Source organism: Neomonachus schauinslandi, chromosome 15, assembly GCF_002201575.2.
Source record: "Neomonachus schauinslandi chromosome 15, ASM220157v2, whole genome shotgun sequence".
In the NCBI taxonomy this organism is placed as follows: Eukaryota; Metazoa; Chordata; class Mammalia; order Carnivora; family Phocidae; genus Neomonachus; species Neomonachus schauinslandi.
Window position 1 is genome coordinate 6,041,230 of NC_058417.1, and position 23,545 is coordinate 6,064,774.

The 23,545-nt window shown below is 39.3% G+C and overlaps 1 protein-coding gene across 2 annotated transcripts in view; it reads left to right on the forward strand.

The window, feature by feature from the left end:
* The window catches only part of MAP2K4 (mitogen-activated protein kinase kinase 4), a 136,593-nt gene that overhangs the window by 26,057 nt on the left and 86,991 nt on the right, over positions 1-23,545 (forward strand). For both annotated transcript variants that reach the window (XM_044921394.1, XM_021694559.1), the window contains one exon: positions 7,141-7,243. In XM_044921394.1, coding sequence (XP_044777329.1) covers positions 7,141-7,243 — 103 coding nt within the window. The remainder of the gene's footprint in view (positions 1-7,140; positions 7,244-23,545) is intronic.

Consider the following 23,545-nt stretch of genomic DNA (forward strand, 5'->3'; position numbering starts at 1 on the left):
ATTGGCACAGGAGTTAAGAGGAATCTTCAAAGCAAGCTGAATTTCTTTCTTTCTTTGTTGCTCATATATTTTGTTGGCTTAAAAGGTATCAGACACATTCCAGTTTTTTCCTTTTTAGAGAATTTAATAATTTAATTAACTTTTCAATTAGGTTGTATTACTTCCAGCTAATATCAGAGTAGTTAACCATTTTTTCATAGTTAGTGTTTACCAGCCATTGCATTTTTAAGGTGTGTGAATCCCCAGCACGGCGTCACACAGCAGGTCAGTAAGGGACTGTTTTTCTCTTGGTTTTACGGATGTGTTAGCTACTTGACCACAGAAGTACCCCTGTTTTATCTTTATCAGTATTTCAGTGATAGTCATTTAGCATCTAGCAGAAGTAATTTTCTCCCCTATTCCTGCCATTTAGCCTCCTCCTACCGTGTTCCTTTTTAATTTTGCTAGGATACCAAACAACACAGCCTTTGTGGACAGGTCAGCTGCCGTATCTGTCTTTTTGTCTGTACTACCTGGCATGACAGCTGGTGTGTAAATGTGACCTTTCTGCACCTCTGGCTGCGCTAGTTACCCCCCACGCCCGAATCCATCTTGCACACAAACGTGTTGAACTGGGTGCCGAAAGGGCCTGTTGGCATATTTTTGTTTGTTTGTTTCTTAAACTCAGAACAATCCAGTTTCCAAATTGCTTAGCTGCATGGACGAGTGACCGTGTTTTCTTTTCTTGATGGGAGTTCAGAGTTCTAAGTGAGATTTTTATAAATTTTTGGAACTCGTTCACTCTTTTGTATCAAAGGCTGGAGGAGGAGACGGACAATACAGTATTAGCTGACAGGGACCCATTTAATATTCAGGTTGCCTGAGCCTCCAGTCTGGGAAGGAACTGACAAAGTCATCGTTTCTTCCGATTCCGAGTCTCACATCCTTCCTGTCTTATTCTCTTGAGCTTATCAAATAAGTTAGGGCACTCACCACTCTAGGAATTGTGGTAGGAAAGGGAATGGGGTAAGTTCTTGTCTACCACTTCATTTCCTCATTTCTGAGATTGTTTGAATATAAAGTTGCTTAGTTGAAATTGTGTGTTCCTCATTTTATAACCAGTGATTGCACATAATTTAACAAGTGACTTTGGGTACTCTGTTTTGAAAATGAGGTACTAAGAGTTAGAGTCAAGAGAGAAATGAGAATTTCAGGCAGTCTTTTTCCCTCCGTCCCTGGTGGGATGCTCTGGTTCCTGGTAGGTCAGTCACTCATGTTTTTGAAGGTGTTCTACGAGCGACTTGTACACTGTAGTGCCAGTTCTCACTTTTTCCTGTGCTAGGTTCTAGGAAATCCCTTGTGGAGGCAGTGGGTCTTCCTTAAGAGGGACTGATTCTTACTGCTTTTTGATGCTTCCTCCCTAGCTCCTTTGGCTTCTGAGTAGTGGTTTTAAAGAGCAGCTGTTTAATTTTTATGATTCTGTTTGTTAGTTGGCTGGTGGTTGTGCTGGTCTCGCCTGGGCTCTGTAGCACGTCTGCATTTAGCTAGTAGGTCTGTGGGTGGAGACTAAGCTCAGATGGGATGGCTGGGATCTCAGGACCTCTTGTTGCATGTGGATTTTCATCATCAAGGAAGCTAGACTGAGCTGCTTCATCTTTAGACTTGGTCACTTGGCAAGAGGGTGAACGTGGAAGGCTTAGCTCTGAAAGTCCTACGACATCCTTTGGGCTGTATTCTTGGGATCACAGCGAGTCCAAAGCCCAGCCTGATTCACGAAGTACAGAAATAGACTCCAGCTCTTGATGGGAGGAGCAGTAAAGTCACATTGTAAAGGGGTGATTCATTGGTGGCTCTTTTGGTAACAATCTAGCACATAAAGCACAGTGATCCATTAACATTATATCAAAAAGGCCACCTTCTAGATGCATCTATTGCCCATCTTTCAGTCATCTTTATTGCCATCGACAATAAGAAATTTTACTGTTGCTTTTTCAGATTTGGTGAAATCACTGGTGTTGAAGATATGTAGATTGACTACAATAGTTTGGAGATGCTCTCCATTCTTACAGGTTGGGTGGGAAGATTCTGGTTCTCTGATTCTTACTGTAAGAATAGCAGAATCTTGCTTTCCTATGATATATTAGTGAGTATGGATATGCTTGGATAAATCCTTGTTCTTCAGAATCATAGTTTGGAATCTTCTTCAAGATCCCAGCCTTGATACTGCTTCTCTCACGAGAAGTCTGAAGAAGAAGTTGGAGATGGATGATGTAGGAAAGGTTGTTTAAAATTTCTGGATGTTTTCTTAAGGCAGAGCTTCGAAACCAGGACCTCGAGGGTGGTGCAGAGAGGTCGATCCCCAGTCTTTGGAGTGGCTGAGCGGGGCACGAGGCTGCTGAGCCTCTTTGCTCAGCCACTGAACCGACTGTGATTTTGATCCTCCCAGGGTGTTGAACAGGTGTCCTCATATTCCGTATGAGCCACAGCATAAGAAAGTTGGGCAGCATTACCCTAAGGGGTATAGCAGTTCCTTGGAAGTATGATGGGATGAGGACAGATACTGTTGTCCTTAAGAATCAGGGTTCTAGAATACAAACAGCAGAAATATCCTAGCTAATTTGCCCCACATCTGAGTTCTCTGGGGCTATCCATGTGAAATTTATTGTTAGACTGAGCTAATACACATTTGAAAGCCTTTTCTGTATCAGGTGCTGAACTTAGTTTTTAAGTATACAGACAGTCTTCTCTCACAGGAAGCTCCTTCCATATGAGCAATTTAAGATGTTTAATCATGCCTGGTTTCTGTCCTGCTCTAGATAAAGAGCAGTCTCTGTTTATCTCTGCTGACTGGTTAGGAATTGATTATTTGGTGACACTGTCACCAACGGGGGAATTATAATCACAAATATATAATCCCTTTTGATCAACATTTGTTGTACTAATACTTTAATCTCTGTTAGCTTCTAAAAATCTCCACAGGCCATTTGTAGATCACTTCCTTCCTTATGCCCTTTATCCCTGTGGAAGTTGTTGCAGGCTTTTGAAAAAAAGTCCATGTTGCTCTAATGTTGTATTTGCTTGTAGTTTGGGCTTTAAAAATAAGTGCGTGCATAGTGATGAGTTGGTTGCCTTTAGGGTTTAGGTTTTGCGGGACCTTGAGAAAGAGAAGTAAAGATGAGAAGGACGAGTCCTAATAACATTTCTTACTTAGAGAAAGTAAATGGGAGAAGAAGAAATGCTGGGGGGGGGGGGGAAAAAAAAAAAAAAAGCTCATCAATAGCCAGAGGTAGCCTCACTAAAGTATTGTAAAAGCTGTCTCTTTCTGCCTCTCCCTGAATCTCATTCTTGACTGACTGGGGTCTTCCTTCTCCTCCTCAAGACTGCCTTGTGAGTTAGTCTCAAAATGATCATCCTTTGGAGAGTGGGGAGACCTGCTGGAAGAGCCCACATAACTTTACCCTACATCCCCTGGCACCAGTTTCAGGCTCTGGGTCAGCTCTGCTTATGCTGTCAACTTTTATAGAATTATTTAGCGCGTTTTCTGGTAGATGATCAGAATATATGCTTGGACCGTTCTCAAGATGGTTGCAGAGGTGTTTGAAGCGTGGAGTGTGTCCACATCTAACTTATGTAAGCCACATTGTGTTGCATTTGTGGGCTTGTCCATTTATGCAGGAAATGTCCTTTAAAGGCCCCCGTTTATTTTTGTTTAAATGTGAATGCAGTGCTGAGAAAGAATCTCTGTGTGTGTGTTTATATAAATATTTATTTTCAAGGAAACAGTTCGAGTGAGTTTTAATTGTTGTAATAGAATTTATCTGCCTGCAGAGGTTAGCTACTGTCCCCTCAAATTCAGCTTTTGAAGAAAGGGCCAATTTTGGTGTTTTTCTCTGGATGCTTTTCACGATGATTCTTTGTTCTGTTATTGTCCTGCCTTTGATCCTAGTGTGTTTTCAGTTTTTCACCATATAGAGATTGTCGTGGTTTCAGACACACCACATGACAGTTGGTATTCAGCTTTTGATTTGGGGAGTTTGTGGGCATTGAGCTCATTCAGATTTATGATTACAAAGGTCCTTACCTTATTTTTATCTCCAGAAACCTTGCCCTATAAAGTAACATTCGTAGGTTCCAGGAATCAGTTAGGACCTGGTGTCTTTGAGGGCCACCATTTTCACTTACATCTCACAGTACACATCTGACCCGTGCACAAAGTACGTTCACCCTGCTCCGGCATCCCCCAGAGTGTCAGCTCATTACAGTGTCAGCTCAAACCCACATCTGATCTAGACACCATCTGCTCGACAGTCTCCAGTCTCCTCATCAGAATTATCCATATCAGGTGTGGGCGAGACGGAGGACGATCCATTGTGACACAGAATTCCTCTCCCTCTGCAGACCTGGAAACAAGACAGGTCACTTGCTTCCAAACCACCGGGGTGGGTCAGGCTTTGGAACCCGGTTCTAGAGAGACTGGTTCAAAACAGGAGAACACTGAAGGAAGAAAGGAGGCAGCGGACCCAAGCAGTTTCCAAATCCAGCAGGCAGATTCCGTTAGGCTGCAAGGCCTGGGGACAGTCCTCTGCCTCTAAATATTTCCTGAAGACACATTTCTAAGAAGCAAAAGAGCATTTTCATGAAAAGTTTTTTCTTGTATATTGCTGAACCTTTCATGAGAAAAACTTCTCTCAGTATACTTTTTTACCAGCAATGTATTGTACTAGTGATTCTTTTACCTGTCACGTTGATTAGCACATTATCATTGAAAAAAATTGGTGTATGTATAAAATGAGACCTAAGCTTTGCCAATTTCACATGAACAAAACCTTTTTTTTTTTTTTAAGATTTTATTTATTTATTTGAGAGAGTGCGTGGAGGGTGGGGGGGGGTGGTTTGGGAAGGGGCAGAGGGAGAGGGAGAGAGAGAATCCCAAGCAGACCCTTCACTGAGCAGGGTCAATCCCAGGACCCTGAGATCATGACCTGAGCCAAGATCATGAGCTGAGCCGAAATCAAGAGTCGGCCACTTACCAGACTTAACAGACCAGGCACCCCTTGCATAAATAAAACTTCTGTTTTTGGTGTTAGTGAGTGCCTTTCATAATTTTTTCTCAGTTTTGCTTTACTGTTCACACCCTTGCCAATTTTTCTATTTTTCTTGACTTGTGTGATGTCTTTTTATATTTAGAGTTTCTCATTTTGTATTGGAAGGATTTTCCCCAGCTTTCATTTAAATTTTTTTAAGTTTTGGTGGGTTTTTTTTGGTAATGTACAGAGTTGGCTTTTCAGTGCAGCCCAATTTGCTGTAAAAAGTACCTTTTGCACGTATAGGTTGACTGTCCTTCCTCCACTTGCTGTCAAATAAAACTTAATTTAAAACTCTTATGAGGGTATGTGTTAAAATTGATATAAATCTAATCTGGGGAAAGTTGACCTCTTACAGAATAGGTTCTTGTCATCGGGAAATGTTAATTCCCTTCACGTACTAAAGATTTTTAAGTTACTCAGGAGAATATTACCTTTTTCCTCATAAAGATGCTACATATTTCTGGCTACATTTATTCTTTGCTACTATTATAAATGGGATTTTTTTCTATTATTATTTTCAAACAAATTTGTCTTGGCATAAGTTAAAGTTATTTCTCTTTAATAATTTGATAACCAGGAACCTTTACAACTCTGTAGAGGGGGCACCTGGGTGGCTCAGTCGTTAAGTATCTGCCTTCGGCTCAGGTCATGATCCCAGGGTCCTGGGATCGAGCCCCGCATTGGGCTCCCTGCTCAGCAGGGAGCCTGCTTCTCCCGCTCCCTCTGCCTGCCCCTCTGCCTACTTGTGCTCTTTGTCTGTCAAATAAATAAATAAAAGTCTTTAAAAAATAAAATATATGTTTGGTACCTGAATGGGCAAGTTACATGGGAAATTCAGGTTGTAGTATGCTTACTTCTGGAAATGTGTCTGGTCTTCTTGGGAATTCACGTTATCCTGCAGACAGGCCCATCCCCGAGAGCTGATCCAGGAGCCACGGCCAGGAGCTCTGTGCTCTTGTCTGCAGTCCTGCCCAACTGGTCCGGCACATTCAGACTTGCAAATCTCACCGAAAGCACCAGGCCGAACAGAATGAGCCCCTTCATACATCTTCCAGATCCACTGGGGTGGGAAAGTGTTTGGATTGCAGAGGAGTTGTTTGAGAAGGTAGATAAAGGCATAATAAACTGTGAAGAGTATATGCTGGAAAAAAGTATCCTTAATATACCTGTGTCTCCATACAGTACAATCCCAAAGAAATGATTTTTAAGATTTATTGACATAGTCATGGTCAATGAGCAAAGCATGTTACAAAACGTATTGTGGTCTGATTTTAATTGTAGAGAAAAAAATGTGTATCTACGTAAGGGCAGTAGTTTCTAAGAGACAATGATTATTTTGGGATAATTGGACTTAGAAATGTATGTAATATACAAATATTTTTAAAAACCCATGTATTCTGTAGGTGTATATATAATATTTTGTATATTTTTGTTTTCTTTATCTTTTCTGAATTTTCCGGCTTTTCTGTACCAGACATGTTTTGTTTGTATGATATAAAACAATGTTACCTTACCTCCCTATCCCAAAGAAATTGCTTCAAATAAGTGATTGTTTGAAATACCTGTGTTACCAACTTGAAGCTGACAGTGCCATGATGGTTTTGTTTTGTTTTGTTTTGTTTTAGCTCGTTATGGTTGTAAACTGCTTCTCGGATTCTTCACTCAGTTGTTCATATTATGTTTGAGGGAAAATCATTTTATTAAATGAAGGCGTTGAAGTGTAACCCTGGAAAGGTGGTAATATTTTAGTATTTTCAGTGTATCTGTTGAGATATATGATTTTTATAGTGGTATTTTCATTTGCAAAAGTGTTAGCATCTCTGAACAATATAAACTTGAAGCATTGTTTTCTATTGTATTGGAGCATAATGGGTGATTTGTGGTTAATAACAACTTTAGTTCATTTCTATTTACTTTTTCTTAATTCTGAGAAATTCTTTGTTGCCTTTCAAAATATGATATTAACTATGTTAAAACAAATTTTTCTGCTTTTTGGTGTGAATTTCTTATGCCCTCAGAATAGTATCTGTTTTATAGTACTTGAAACTTTTACTTTTTATTTGTTATTTCTTAGGTAAACGCAAAGCACTGAAGTTGAATTTTGCAAATCCACCTTTCAAATCTACAGCAAGGTTTACTCTGAATCCCAACCCTACAGGAGTTCAAAACCCACACATGTGAGTATTCCTGGTAATCAACTAAAAGGCTCAACTCAAGCAGAGGTTTCAAAGTTAATTGTATTTTATGAATTTTTCCAAGTCGAGGTGTTGGTATTTCCATTATCTTATGGGCCATTTGAAATATTACTATCTGAGCTTAAGTAGAAAGCTGTTGATTCTTTCTGTAGCCTGAAGTAGGTGTACACAGTTTTCCTTGTTAAAGTTTACTTGGAGGGGAAAAGAGCAGAAGGTCTGGATACGTTGGTATCTTTTCAGTTTTTCTCTCACTGAGCTCTGAGAATATTGTTGAAAGCTTTCCTTCTGGAGCTCCCGTTAAATTGTAAGTGGTGTTTAGGAAACGTACCTCTCCCCTGGGCACCCGCACAAATCATCCCCGCTTACTGGGTGATCAAGCAGAGCCCCGTCCCGGATAGATGACACTCCTGTAAGGTGTTCACATCACAGTACACGGAAGGAATGTGTGTGTGCTGGTATACAGGTGTCAGTGATTACTTTGAGATCGTTCCCTAAATATATGCACATCCTTTTTCCCCAAATATTTTTGATTAAAATACAAAAATGATGTTTTAGCATCTCACTGAAGGTCACTTAAAGTTTTAGAAACATCTGTTAGTTTAAAATAATACTATCAGGGGCGCCTGGGTGGCTCAGTCGGTTAAGCGTCTGCCTTCGGCTCAGGTCATGATCCCGGGGTCCTGGGATCGAGCCCCGCATCGGGCTCCCTGCTCGGCGGGAAGCCTGCTTCTCCCTCTTCCACTCCCCCTGCTTGTGTTCCCTCTCTAGCTGTGTCTCTGTCAAATAAATAAATAAAATCTTTAAAAAAAAATTAAAAAAAAAATAATACTATCAGAGTAATACTTATAGACCTCTGAAGTGATGTATTAAATGACGATGCCTCCCTCCTCCCCCGTTAAGACCTATCAGGAGCATGAAGGGTCAAAGCCAGTGGCTCTGCGTTTATACCCATAAAAATAATTCTTACGTACTTCTGGTATCGAGAACAATAAAGCAAACGATGGGAGGTCTGGTTAAAAAAGCAGTGAAAATATATTATCTCATAGTTTTTAATAATTCCTCAACAATTTTTATTCAAGCCTTATTAGACGACACATATATTTATGCTTCTCCAAAAGGGCACATTTATTGCTGGTTCCTTTCCTTTTGATGTCTGGCATACAGTGTATTTGCAAACAGTAACAAATTGGTAGAAGGTAGAGTGTTCTGCAGTAGGAATGCTGAAAATATATTGTGATTTTTAAAACATCAGTGTGCAGAAGGGAGCAATGTGGATGTGTGTACATGCTTTTAGGCTTTCACCTGTAACTTTAAAACAGATGAAAACTGGAGTAACAGTTCATTTGCCTGGGAATCGTGTCTTTTAATTTTATTAAATTATACAATCATAATGAGATTTCTTGTTGGAGCTCAGCTTAGAGTCCTAGCCTTTTTACCTCCTTTGAAACATCAAGTGGGGGCTATGTTGAGGAAGGAAACTCTTAGTACCTCTTAATTAGTCAGAGCTCTGGCAGCAAGGAAACATTCTTAAAAGAACCTCCTTCCTCATTTCCTAGAATTTCTAGGGAAAGCTAGTACAAAACTAATTCTTGAACATGGTCTATTTCTGTTACCTTGACAGCTAGCTGAACCACGTATTCAAAGTCTAAGAAAGAAAAGATATGTAGTTATTGCCAGACTTAACAGCTCTTTCTTTCTTTCTTTCTTTTTTTTTTTAAATCCCTTTTGGACACAAAGACAACCTGACTTTCATTTAGAATTGCAAAAACATTTACGTACTTATACTCTTTTCCTTTGAGAGTTTCATGTATTAGGGAATTCATGGACAAGATCTTTTTTTTTCCCCCCCAAATAGTAAACTGGGTGAAAAAAAGCTTTCTTCCAAAGCTTGAGTCGATCAATTTTTTTTTAAAACGTACCATGTCTCTTCCCAGCACATGTTAAAAGTTTGAGAGGACATGGTAATAAGCATTTTTACTTTATGATAGAATCTTTAGGGGTGCCTGGCTGGCTCAGTCGTTAAGCATCTGCCTTCGGCTCAGGTCATGATCTCAGGGTCCTGGGATCGAGCCCCGCCATCGGGTTCCCTGCTCCGCGGGAAGCCTGCTTCTCCTTCTCCCACTCCCCCTGCTTGTGTTCCCTCTCTGACTGTGTCTCTCTCTGTCAAATAAATAAATAAAATACTTTTTTTTTTTTAAAAAAAGAATCTTTAGATTTTGATTCTGGTATGTAAAAATTTTAGATCCAGACCTCCTTTGAATTTTATTATTGCACTGGTCTGTTATTATGTAGATCAGGAACAGGTAACTACTAGCATTAATACCGGTCAAAGACATTTGTTTCACTACTTAGGGCAGCATATCTCCTTGACCTCCCTACCCCCTTCCATAAGGGATCCTTTTGTGTTATTCCTTTGAGTTGTACTATCAGGCAGTAAAAGCCACTGTCGGCCACTGTTTGGGGTGGGTAGTTTGCAATTAGAAAATACAACTTGCAGTATGTGAGCGTTTCAAAAAGATACCTCTGTGTCACTTACCTGTATTTCCTCCTTCTAAAATGTCCTTGAATTTTAGTTACAGATATAAATAGAAAACTTGCTCATGAATTTAGGAAAAGATAAGATGAAATGTAAGCAACTAAATGAAGTTAAGATACGCCCTAGGAACTACCTTCACATCCGTCTGGCATTTGATGTCTCCTGGGTGCAGAGTCTGTAGAAGATTTAAAATTTTAAGACCGTGACCTTATTTTCTGAGAACCGACAGTTTAAATAAAATTCTAAGAAATAAAGTTGGGTATAGCAATTCAAGAAGTGAGGCATAAGGTGATACAGATTGAATGTCAAATGGATGGTGCAGGAGGGGGTAAGATCACTTTAGGATAAACAGCTTGGTGAAACACTTCACAGAGGAACAAGATTTGAATTAGATTTTGAAGACACGTAGAGAGGGGAGAATGGCATTCTGGTGAGTGGATGTAGAAGATCAGTTTTGGGGACTATGTATAGATCTGTTTAATCATAGCAGAGATGTTACTTACAGATTACTTATTTCTATCACTGGAAACTTTTAGCATTTTTTTCTTTATTCTTGGTGTTCTGTAGTTATATGAAGATACATCTAGGTCTGGATCATCTTTCTGTACTAGAATTTAGTTTCAAGATTCATGTATCTGTTTCTGAGAAAATTTTTGCTTTTCTTTTGATTGATTCCTTCATGTTTTTCCTAGTCTCCTGTTGTTTGGACATTGGACTTTCTGAATTTCCTGGGTCTGTGACTTTTTTCCATACTTCTTATCTTTTTGTTTTCTTTTTCTATAGATCTCCCTCTAGATTGATCGATCGATCTTTCTTTCTCTCTCTCTTTCTTTCTTTCTTTCTTTCTCTTCCTTTCTTCCTTTTTTCCTTTCTTCCTTTCTAGAAAGAGAGAGCGTGCACATGACTGGGGTGGGGAAGGGGGCAGGGGAGGGGCAGAATGAGATGGAGAGAGAGAATCTTAAGCAGGCTCCACCTGCAGTGCAGAGTCTTATGTCAGGCTCAGTCTCATAACCCTGAGATCGTGACCTAAGCCGAAGTCAAGAGTTGGATGCTTAACTGACTGAGCCACTCAGGCGCCCCCCTTTATTTTCCGATCCTTCTATGAAATATTCTATTTTGGCAATTGATTTTAACTTCCAGGAGTTGATTGTGGCTTCTTCTTAATTTATGGATGTAAAATCTGGAATTTTGAAGATCTTTCTCTATCCACTAGGCAGTCCATTTCTTCAAGGGTCAGTTTTTCTTTAATCTTTGTCTTTGTTCTTTGTATTAGTTTTTTTCCACGTGTCTTGTAATTCTTGGTTGTCTTCTGAGAGTTGAGGATGAGGAAGTTAGAAGGCTGATTGGTAGCTCTGGTATAGATGGTCAACTGGTGGACTTGACTGCTTTTCTGTGAATGGTTTGAGAGCTGGCTGTTAGGTCAGGAATATTGAAATGCCTGAATGAGTAGGGCCAACATTTGCCGTAAGAGGACTCATTCTCTCCAGATAGTATGTTTATTTTCCTTAAAAATATGCCCTCTTTCTATTTTGGGGGGAAGGTGGAGAGAAAAGGAAGAACTGACTAGACCTTTCTTACAGAAAGAATCTTAATGAACTCTTCTGCTTCTAGGTGTTCGTACCTTCAACTTTGCATCCTCTCTACAGCCCTGTTGGGATCATTGTTTATTTCTCATCTCTGCTGCATGTTCCCCTCCTACCATGTGTTATGGGTAGTACTTTTCTCTATTATTGTTTCATTCTTTTTTTTTTAAGGGAATTCTCTCCTTTTTTTTTTTTTTAAGTGATGGACAGGGTTCAAATTTTAATGAAGATGAATTTTTTTTTAAGTTTTTATTTTTAAGTAATCTCTGCACCCAACATGGGGCTCCAACTCACAACCCCAAGATCAAGAGTTGCACGCTCCACTGACTGAGCCAGCCAGGCGCCCCTGTTACTGTTGTTTTGTTTTTAACTGCTTATTATGGTAAGTTGCAAATATATCCAGAACTAGAGAGTGATAGATGGATCTGTATGTATTTATCAATCAGCTTTAGAAGCTTCAGTAGTTAATGTTCAGTGGTTAATTGGTTTTATCTATTCCTCCACCCTCCTTATTTTTAACCAAATCTCAGACATGATTCCATCTATAACTATTTCAACATATATTTCTAAAAGATAGGGACTCCTTTTTAAAATCATAATCACAATACCATTATTATATCTAGTAGAATAAATAATTCTTTAATATCATCATATAAGTAGGTTACTTCATAAAAAAATTTTTTTTATAGTTTGAAGCAGGGTCTAAAGAAGGTCCTCCACTGCACATGGCTAATAAGTCTTTGAGACTATGAAGTCCCTTCTATTGGAGTTGATTAGTTTTTGCTTTGTCTACACATTTTTGTCTGCTTTCAGGCATTCAGAAATTTGCCGAAATCTCTGTTTCTTCATTGTTTCTTCTTCTTTTTTTTTTTCCATTGTTCTTTTCCTGTGAGTCCTTAGAGAGTGAGGAGACAACCTGAACAGGAAATGTAGGTTCTTAATTATCACTGGTTAAAATTATAAGTATTTCCCACACATTAAAATAGAAAAGAGTATTGTAATAGAAACTCTTGAAACTACTACCTGGATGTAGCAGATGTTAACATTTGTCCGTTGGCTCTTTAAATGAAAGATTAAGCTGTAAACATAAAGAGTATATAAGGAAAAGCTAAAGGAAAAATGTGTGGCTACATTTTAATTTCTCTCAGGATTGAATTATAGGAGGTGCTATAGGTCTCCCTGGTACCACAGGGGTATTGTTATAAATATGGCAGACTTGTGCTACGGTCTTGTTCTGTATATAAATTTGGCATGAACAGAAGTTAGGTATTCTACTGTTAGGTCTGTGCTTTCATCCCACTGAGTAACTGTGTGAGTGCTGTTGGCGCACCAAATCGTTGAGAGTGCACCAAGTACAACTGTTACCCTGAAAGAACAGCCCTTTCATCTTCCCAGCATATCAGAATTGTACAAGAAGAAACACTAGCTTCAATGCTGACATGAGAAATAAATAATGATGAGGACAGATACATTTTGGGGCTTGAGCTAAACATTTTGAAACCATATGTTCTAAGTTTAAAGGAATCTCTTTGTTGAGACCAAGAAGATGTCTGGGATCTCATTTATCTTCATTACATTTGAGCACAAAAAGGCTCACTTGTGCTATCGAACATCTAGGAAGTAGTTTTAAAGAAGTTTTAAAGTCCCCAGTTAATAACTAGTGGTGTTCTTAATTTCATGATGACTCTACCCAGTAGAGCTTTATTGTAAAGCATAGAAGAGCAACTACAAATTATCTAGCCACTATTCCCAGTGAAATTATGGATACCTTATCTTTTAAACTTTATTATTTTGAATTAACCATTTTAGTTAATATTGAAGTCCTGGTTTCTAGCTCAGCATCATCAGCATCATCTCTGTGACCTTGAGTGTGTCACTTAGCACTTTGATGTCAATTCATGTGTTGAATTAGAAGTGACTTTCGTTATTTTATTTTATTTATTTTTTTGAAAGAGAGAGGGAGTTGGGAATGGGAGGGGAGTGGCAGAGGGAGAGAGAGAGGTTTTTTTTTTTTTAAAGATTTTATTTATTTATTTGGCAGAGAGAGACACAGCAAGAGAGGGAACACAAGCAGGGGGAGTGGGAGAGGGAGAAGCAGGCTTCCCGTGGAGCAGGGAGCCCGATGCGGGGCTCGATCCCAGGACCCCGGGATCATGACCTGAGCGGAAGGCAGACGCTTAACGACTGAGCCACCCAGGCGCCCCAAGAGAGAGAATTTTAAGCAGGCTCCATGCCCAGTGCAAAGCCCGACTTGGGCTCGATCTCAAGACCCTGTGATCGTGACCTGAGCTGAAATCAAGAGTTGGATGCTTAACCGACTGAGTCACCCAGGCACCCCGTGACTTTCATTCTTTTAGATGGTGAATTAGGGGAGCGAGAGAAAGCCAGGTTTGGGCTACTTTCTTCAAATAAAATGTTATGGACAAGCCTCGTAGGCTAAGTGTTTCTGAGGAGGGAGAGAGCTCTATAGTCTTAACTGCCCTCATTCCCTAAAGTAGCCCCTTAGGACACCTCTGGTTAATTCCTAAGTATGAAAACCATGAGTCTACATGAGCTTAAAAGTTTTTTTCCTCATCGCTGAGATTTTTTGATGCAGTCGTAATTTGGAATCTCTACACTTCTGTGGTAGAGCACTTTCACAAAATGGCAGTCATGGTAGAAATATTTATAGGTACAAAGTAGTACTCCAAAATTGAAAACACCAAATGTGTGAAATACTAAGGGGTCTCTTAACTTTTGGCTGATTTAGATTTACTGCTGCAAATGTTTTCTTTCTGACTCTCTGTTCTAAATATACATAACACAACATTTACCATCTTAACCACCATCTTAAGCATTTCCAAGTGTACAGCTCATTAGCATTAAGTATATTCACATTACTGTACAGCCGCCATTACCATCCAGGAGAGTGCACCAAGTTAGTGGTGCACTCCAGGACGCCTTCATTTTCTCCAACTCAAAGTGTATTCGTTAAACACTAACTTCCCCTCCTGCTTTCTGCTGGCCTTGGTTCTACTTTGTCTCTGAATCTGGTCATTCTAGGCACCTCATATAAGCAGAATTATACAGTATTTGTTCTTTTGTGTCTGGCTTATTTCACTCAGCGTAACGTCTTCACACTCTATCCATGTGTAGTATGTGTCACAATTTCCTTTTTAAGGCTGAATAGTACTGAATTTATATATGGCATCTTGTTTATCTGTTCATACGTTGATGGACACTGGGGCATTTCTACCTTTTGACTCTAGTGAATAATCCTGCTGAGATCATCTTCCAGAGCTTGCATTATTGTACTTCTTAAAGTTCAGACGTATTTAATCTTTTCCTCAGTCCCACATCCTACCTTGTGCACCTGATGGTTGTGGTACGTCTCCTTAAGTTAGAGATTCACGGGAGACAGGATTCTCAACAGAGCGTAGCGGTATTAGCTGTGGTTGAACTGAATCTCTGTGTGGGCCCCCACCCCCCACCCCCACCCCTGGAGATGCACTAGTATAATTCTCCTCAAGCTGGATGTTTATAGCTGAGATATTGGCTGTTTGTTCTGGAATATTTCAAGAAATTAATAATAAATGCTGTTGAGTTGCTTGTCTACTAAAAATGAATTTTGTTTTGGTGTTCTAAAGTGTCTTTGTTCTTGAGCGAGACACTTAGGCTGACCTTGAAAGGTGTCCCTGATTCTTTAACCTATAGAGACACAAAGCTCTGTTCTTTAAAGAAATGTCCGATTTCTTGGTTTTTCATGAGCTTTTCAACTGTTTCTGATCTGGCAGCAAGACTTTGAGTTCCGATTTAGTTCAGAATGCTGTAGAAGTCCTTTGCTTTTGTAATGTGGGCATATTTCTGGAAACCTCTCTATTAATAGGGAGTCATACTATTTAAAGGAGACATCGTATCTTTTCAGAGTGTTCTTTTTTATTATCGTTTACAACTGAGTCGGTAAGATTACATTACTGTTCTCGTTCAAATTTGTTTTCCTCAGAGTTAATAATTTCCCCATTTAATGGTTCACTGTGAATCTTCTCTCAGCATGAAATATTAGGTGATCATTCAGTTCTTCTTTTTTTAAGAGTTGTCTATCCAGCCATAATCTTGCTGTAATCTGGAGTGGTTGCATATTAGGCTAGCTTCATGGCTGTTGGCATTGGTTTGTGAATGTCTGTGTTACTCTCCTGATTTTGATTCCCTGGCTTGGGATTTCATGTATGTATATATGTCTTTCTTTCTTTCTTTCTTTCTTTCTTTCTTTCTTTCTTTCTTTCTTTCTTTCTTTCTTTCTTTCTTTCTTTTTCATTGGTTTTTAGTTTCCCTCCATTTTGAGGGATTATATCTTCTAAAAGCTTCCTGAGATAAGTTTTCTTTCCTAGTAAGTAGGGTTTTGGGGTCTTTGCAAGTCTGAAAATGCCTTTGTCTAACCCTCTTAATAGATTAGTAACTTTATTGGCCTTAGAATTCTGTGGTAGAAATTGTTCTTCAGAGTTTTGAAGGCCTTGCTCTAATGTTTTCAACCTTCCAGTGTTACTATTAAAAACTTATATGCCACTGTGATTCCTGAGCTCTGGAATGTGACCTGTTTTTTCCTTTGTGGATGACTGTAGGGTTGGGCTTTTTCCCCCATGTCTGAAATCTCACTTTCCTGCTTTGGTTTTATTGTTCTTTCTTTTCTCCTCTTCCTTTCTTCTTTCCTTCCACTGAGCTCTTGGTGTGGTCTCTTTCAAACCACTATCTTTCATTCTAGAGTGCACGATTTATTCTTCTCTTACTCTTTTCATTTTCTCTTTTCCAGAAGCTCTTCTACTAGAACCCTACTTCAGGCTTTGGACCTCTTAGTTTGAGCCCCTAGTTTTCTTAACCTTTTCTGTCCTTCAACTTTGTATTTTCACTTCTTTGTTCTTGTCTTTTTGATCCTTGTTTGTCTCTCTCTCTCTCTCTCTCTCTCTCACACACACACACATGTAAACACACACACAAAATGAGGCAAAAAAAGTTGATTCGAAACTTTCTGATTTTATTGGGAGAACTCATGGTGAGGTGAAGAAGAGAGGTCTGATTATTTCCTTTGGAAGATTCCCAGATGTCAGATCTGAAGGTCTTCTTCTCTTTTCTCATGGGCAAATCTCTTTTTTTCCTCCTAGGGGAGGAAAAAGCGAGGAGGGGATTAGCCTGGGTTGCTGAGAGAAGGTATATATATCAGGCTGCTAAAATTCTGCAGTAGATCTAAGCAAAAGAAGCTACGTATATCTCTGTTGTATAGGCTTTTACTTGATCCACCTTACTACATTTTCTTCTGGTAGTTTCTCTAGAATATACAGCCTTGTTTACCAGCTGAGGGAAAGGAGAGATCATCACCTGGTTGGGGGGATCCAGGGGTCTAATTGCACCATATGTAGATTTTAATATTGCCTTTGGATTTAACCCCATCCCTCATCCCTAACTGATGCTTCTCATTTTTGAACTTTTCTGGGTTTCTATAGTACAAATCAACTTACTTTTTTTGGTATCCTCTGTTTGCAGGCAATTTTTAGTTTTACTTTTTTTCTGCCTTGTTAAATGTTCATTTACTTTTGATCTTCCAAAAATGTGTTGCAACTTCTCACGTAGTGTGGTCTCTTCTAGTCTCTGTTACATTGTGAGTTTGGGTATTTTAAAAATCCCTTTCTGTTGTTTCATTGGTGTTTGAGGGGGGAGGGGAGACTGATAACTGTTTATCTGAAAATCTCTTCATTAATAGGCTTTTAAAATTTAAAATTGAGATAGTAGGAAGGGAAAAATGAAGGGAGGGAAATCGGAGGGGGAGACGAACCATGAGAGACTATGGACTCTGAGAAACAAACTGAGGGTTCTAGAGGGGAGGGGGGTGGGGGGATGGGTTAGCCTGGTGATGGGTATTAAAGAGGGCACGTACTGAATGGAGCCCTGGGCATTATACGCAAACAATGAATCATGGAACACTACATCAAAAACTAATGATACAATGTATGGTGATTAACAAAATAAAATTTAAAAAAATAAAATAAAATTAAGCTTCTTGACATAATAAGAATTATGTCAAGCATTATATGCTTCTTTTACAACTAATCATCTAAATATTTGTTTCTTAATTTAGGGATAAAAGAAATGAGCATGAATTAAGCTCATTTGAGGGAATGATTACAGATTCTGAACAAATCAGAAAGAAACAGGAAGTGTGATGATATTGTTCCCAAATATTTATATGTCTAGGCAAAGCACAAACACAGAATCACTGGAAAGAGTAACAAAACCATCCAGCAGTTAGGAAAAGATGAGCAAATGAAACCCAAAATAAGTAGAAGAAAGGAAATAATAAAGATAAGAGTGGAGAGCAATGAAATAGAAAATGAACAAATTCAAAAGTCATTTCTTGGAAAGGTCAGTAAAAGTGATGAACACCCCAACAGGACTGATTAAAGAAAAGAGGAAGCTCAAGTTATCACTGTCAGGAATGAAAGAAGGACTATCACTACAATAAAAGAGTAATAAGGAAATATGATAAATAATTTTATGCCAAAAATTCAGTAATCTGAATGATGGAGACAGATTCCTTAAAAGGTAGAAGTATCAAACCTGACCCAAGAAGAAATAGGAAATCTTGAATATCCCTATATCTGTTTAAAAATTGAATTTGCAATTAAAATCTTTCACACAAAGGAAACGTGAGGCCCCAGATGGTTTTCCTGGTAAATTTTATCAAACATTAAAATAAAAAGATTAAGCTTCCACAAATTTTTCAGGAAATAAAGGAGTAGGGAATATTTTCCACCTCATTTTATGAGCCCAGCATAACCCTGATATCAAAATTAGACAAAGATATTATTAAAAAAGAATACTACAGACCCCTATCCCTCATGAACATATACTTGAAAATCCCCAACAAAATATTCACAAATGGAATCCATCAGTGTATAGAAAGGACAATACATCACAACAAAATGGGATTCATTTTAATTTTACATTGGAAAATTATCAATATAATTCACCACATTAATAAAATAAAGGAGAAAATTATGTAATCATTTCAGTAGATGCAGAAAAAGCATTTGACAACATTCAATATCCATTTGTGATAGAAATTCTCATTAAAGTAGGAAAAGGGGAATTTTTCAGCCTTTTAAAGGACATCTATGAAAAGTCTATAGCTAATATACTTAATGATGAAAGACTTAATGCTTTCTCCATGAAAACCAATGCTATTCAATACTAGACCGGAGGCCCTACCCAGTGCAATAAAGTAAGAATAATAATTGAAAGACAGAAAGATGGGAAAGAGAAGCAAACAGTCTTTTTTTTTTTTTTTTTAAGATGATATGATTGTAAATACAGAAAATCCTAATTAGAGAACATTACTAGCATTATTGAGTGACTTTAGCAAGGTCGAAGGATACGTGATCATTGTTCCAAAATCAATTAAAAAAATACACTTGGAAAAGTGAAATTGAAAAAAATGATCGTGGTACCATGAAAAAATATAAAATACTTGCAGATAAATTTAACGACAGTTGTGTGAGGCTTTTCTAATGAAAACTTTAAATCATTGCTGAGAGAAAGTAAAGACCTATATTTGGATCAGGATACCATGCTTGTGGCTTGGAAGGTACAGTATTACTAGGATATCTGTTCTTCCCACATGGATCTACTGATTCACTGAGATCCCAAAGAAATTCCAGCAAACTTTAAAAAAATATATGTTATTTGACACAATGATTCTAAAATTTATGTGGACAATGCAAAACACCTAGAATAGCCAAATGCAATTTTGTAAAAGAAAAACTAAACTGGAGGATGTATACCTGATTTCCAGATTTACCCTAAAGCTACAGTAATGGCTTTGTAGGGGGACGTTAGGATACATGGATAGATCAGTGGAACAGAATAGAAAGTCCAATAGACACGCACACACAGTCAGTTGTTTTTTGGTCAGGATGCCTGTACAATTCAGGGGGAAAAGGATAGACTTTTTATGGTAGTGGAACAACTGGAAATACGTGTGGAACAGAATAAATACTGATTCCTATTTCATATCACATGCAAAAATTCATTTGAGATGGATCGTAGTCCTAAAAGCAAAAATTCTGTAATGCTTCTAAAAGAAAACATCCGGATACATTTGTGATCTGGCATAAGCAAGTACTTCTTTTTTCTAAAATTTTAAAAAGATTTTATTTACTTATTAGGGAGAGAGGGCGTGTGCCCATGAGCCAGGGGAGGGGCAGAGGGAGAAGCAGGCTTCCCGCCGAGCAGGGAGCCCGATGCGGGGCTTGATCCCAGGACCCTGGGATCATGACCTGAGCCAAAGGCAGACACTTAATGACTGAGCCACCCAGGCGCCCTGGGCAAATATTTCTTTGACAGGACAAAGAAAGACATAACCACTACAAATCAATAAATTAGATTTTACCAGAATTAGAAATTTCTGCTCTTCAGAAATTTCCTAAGAAAATAAGTAGCCAAGCTATAAACTGGGAGAAAAATATTCATAGTTTATATATCTACAAAAGCCTTTAATGTATATAATGAAGTACAACACAAAACAAAGAACCCAATTAAAAATACAGGTTAAAGACTTAATGCATTTCACAAAGGAGGTTTAGGAGTAGATAATAAGTACACGAAAAATGTGCTTCACAACGTTAGGAATTAGGGAAATGCAAATTAAAACCACAAGGAGATACTGTTTGCAAATGAAAAAACTCAGATTTTCCACCTGTGTAAGGGAAGAACCCAGATCAGTGTGCTTGTTCCCCGTGAGTCTCCTTTGCTTCTCTCACAGAACATTTCACTCTGACATTTCTGGTCGCCAGATGTGTGTGGGGTTTTCCCACAACAGCAACCAAGTCCGCAGCACTGGCTGGGTGTCCTACAGTTTGCCTCAGTCTGACACCGTGCAGGGGCAGGATCAGGTCCCTTAGGTACAGGCTTGGTCCTACAAGACTGCCCTGCTCCCTACTTCAGCTGCCAGCCAAAGCCTCTCTTGTCACCTGGCTGGCTATGGATCAGAGGTTCCAACAACCCCCTTGGGTTCGGTAACTTGCGGAGTGGCTCACAGAACTCAGGGTAGCAGTTAGTTTTACCTGTTTATTCGAGGACATGATAAAGGATACAGATGAATAGCCAGATGAAGAGATACATAGGGTGAGGCACAGAAGGGTCCCGAGCACCAGAACCTCTGTGGAGTTGGGGTGCATCACTCTCCTGGTGTGGGTGTGTCCACCAAGCTGAAAGCTCTTTGCACTCCTTTCTGTTGGGATTTTATGGAGACTTTGTCATGTAGGTATGATGAATCATTAATTCCACTGCCAGCCCCTCTCCCCTCTCTGGAGGATGGGGCGGGGTGGGAATGAAAATTCCAAACTTCTAATCCTGGCTTGGTCTTTGTGGTGACCGGTCCCATCCAGGAGCCTTCCAGGGTTGTCTCTTTAGGTCGAGAGATGCTGCTAGTGTTCTTATCACTCGGGAAATTACAAGGGTCTTAGGAACTCTGTGCCAGGAGCTGGGGGCAGAGACCAAGATATGTATTTTCTATTATCTGACGTTATTACACAGCCCTCAGAATGGACAAAGTTTGAAAGACCACACAGTATATTAGCAAGCATGTGGTATAACCAGAATTCTCATACATTATTGGGGAAGCAAACAATGGTACAACCACTTTAGGAAGATCTTTGATAGTCACCTACTAAATTAAACCTACATCTGCCCCATAACTCAGCAGTCCTACCTCTGGATATTTACCCAAGATAGGAATGTCCTCAGAAAGACTTGTTGTGTATGAATGTTCACGAAAACTTAATGCATAATAACCCTCAAACTAGAAACAACCCGGGTGTCCAATGAGGGAAGAATGGATAAACAACTTGTGGCATATTATTCGGTGAAATACTTTTCAGCAATATGGATGCCTGTAATTACATTGGCGCATCTCCAGAAATGCTGAGCAGAAGTCAGGCGTAAGAGAAAACTGCTTCATTTTATGTGTATGAAATACCAGACAAAACTAACCCATGGCGATCGAAATCAGAGCAGTATTTGTCTGTGGAGGGGACTGATGAGAATGGCTCCAGAGAACTTGCCAGGGTGATGTTCTACATCTTGTTAGGGTGTGAGATACAAGGGTGTGTGCATTTGGTGACTCAGCCAGCTGTATACTTAGGATTTGTGCATCTCAGTATTTGAAAATGACACTTCAATTAAAAACAAAAAGCAAAAAAACACCAGAAGGGCACCTGGGTGGCTCAGTCGGTTAAGCATTTGACTCTTGATTTTGGCTCAGGTCATGATCTCAGGGTTGTGAGATTGAGCCCCACATTGTGCTCCACGTTCAGCTGGGAGTCTGCTTTGGATTCTTTCTTCTTCTCCCTCTGCCCCTCCCCCAGCTTGTGGGTGTGCTCTCGAAAGAAAGAAAGAAAGAAAGAAAGAAAGAAAGAAAGAAAGAAAGAAAATCTTTGAAAATAAAAAGGCCGAAGAATAACAATAAAAATTATGTGTAAATCATACCATTTACTTTCATTGAATGGTGCCTCTGGTTTTCTGTCCTTGTTCTCAAAGCGCCTGTGTGTTTCAACAATCACTTGATAAGTATACGAACACTGTTTTTAATGAATTCAGCTCTTGGGCCCATAGAACAATACTGTGACAGATTTTATTTCTGCCCGCTTGGTTTCCCTTGTCATGATGTTTGAAACAAGCCTAGAGTGAAATTCCTGAGAAGTTATCAGATCTCATCTGAGGATTAATGTGTAACGTCTGTGGAGTCACATTAGGCCCCTGAGCAGTTGGAGCCCCTAGAAAAAGTGTGGGGGCATGTGAGGGGCGCCTGGCTGGCTCACCTGGTGGAGCGTGCAGCTCCTGACCTTGGGGTTGTGAGTTCCAGTCCCACATTAGGTGAGAGATTACTCAAAAAAAAATAAGCATCTTTAAACAAAATAAAAAGAACATTTACTAGTGTTTCTTTTCCCTTTGAAGATTTTATTTATTTGAGAAAGAGAATGAGAGCGAGAACAAGCAGGGGGGAGGGACGGAGGGAGAGGGAGAAGCAGACTCCCCGCTGAGCAGGGAGCCCAACATGGGGCGCAATCCCAGGGTGACTAGAGCTGAAGGCAGACGTTTAACCAACTAAGCCACCCTGGCGCCCTTTTTCTTGTCTTTTTTCTTTTTTCTTTCTTTTTTTAATACAGAGAAGTTTAAAGAAGAAAACCAAAATGCCCCATAATCTTACCATCCAGATAGTTCATGTTGCCCTTTTAAAAATGAGTAATATATGCTTCTGGTAAGAGAATTCAATTGGTACAGAAAGTTTTAGAGTAAAATATAAGCTTCATGCCCATCCTATTTTTCTCTAAAGATAAAACCCTATTAAGGGTAGTATGTCCTTAGAGAAAAATTTGTTCAAATACCAAAATATATAATAATTGATGTAAATCCTTGAAAATATTTATACAAAAAGCAGTTTAGTACACTACTTTGTAGCTTGATTTTTTCACTTAGTAGATCTTGAAGAAATTTCTAAATTAGCACATACCGTATTCATTTTCAGAGGTCAGTTGTATATATCTTCTTTTTTAAGATTTTATTTATTTATTTGACAGAGAGAGACACAGCGAGAGAGGGAACACAAGCAGGGGGAGTGGGAGAGGGAGAAGTAGGCCCGCTGAGCAGGGAGCCCGATGCGGGGCTCGATCCCAGGACCCCGGGATCATGACCTGAGCTGAAGGAAGACGCTTAACAACTGAGCCACTCAGGCGCCCCTGTATATATCTTTTCATTACATTTGTGTAGGTGTATTATATATTTAATGAGTTCCTTACTGATAACTATTTATTTATTTATTTTTAGATATTTATTTATTTGGGAGAGAGAGAGCAGGAGTGCGGGGTGGGGGTGCAGAGGGAGAGAAACTCAAGCAGACTCCGCACTGAGCACAGAGCCTAATGCAGGGCTCAGTCTCAGGACCCTGAGATCATGACCTGAGCCAAAACCAAGAGTTGGATGTTTAAATGCACACCCCAGGCGCCTCCCTCCCCCCCGCCGATTTTATTTTTAAGTAATCTCTACACCCAACCTGGGGCTCAAACTTAGAACCCTGGGGTCAAGAGTTGCACACTCCACCAACTGAGCCAGCCAGGTGCCCCATGAGATGTTACGTTTCTT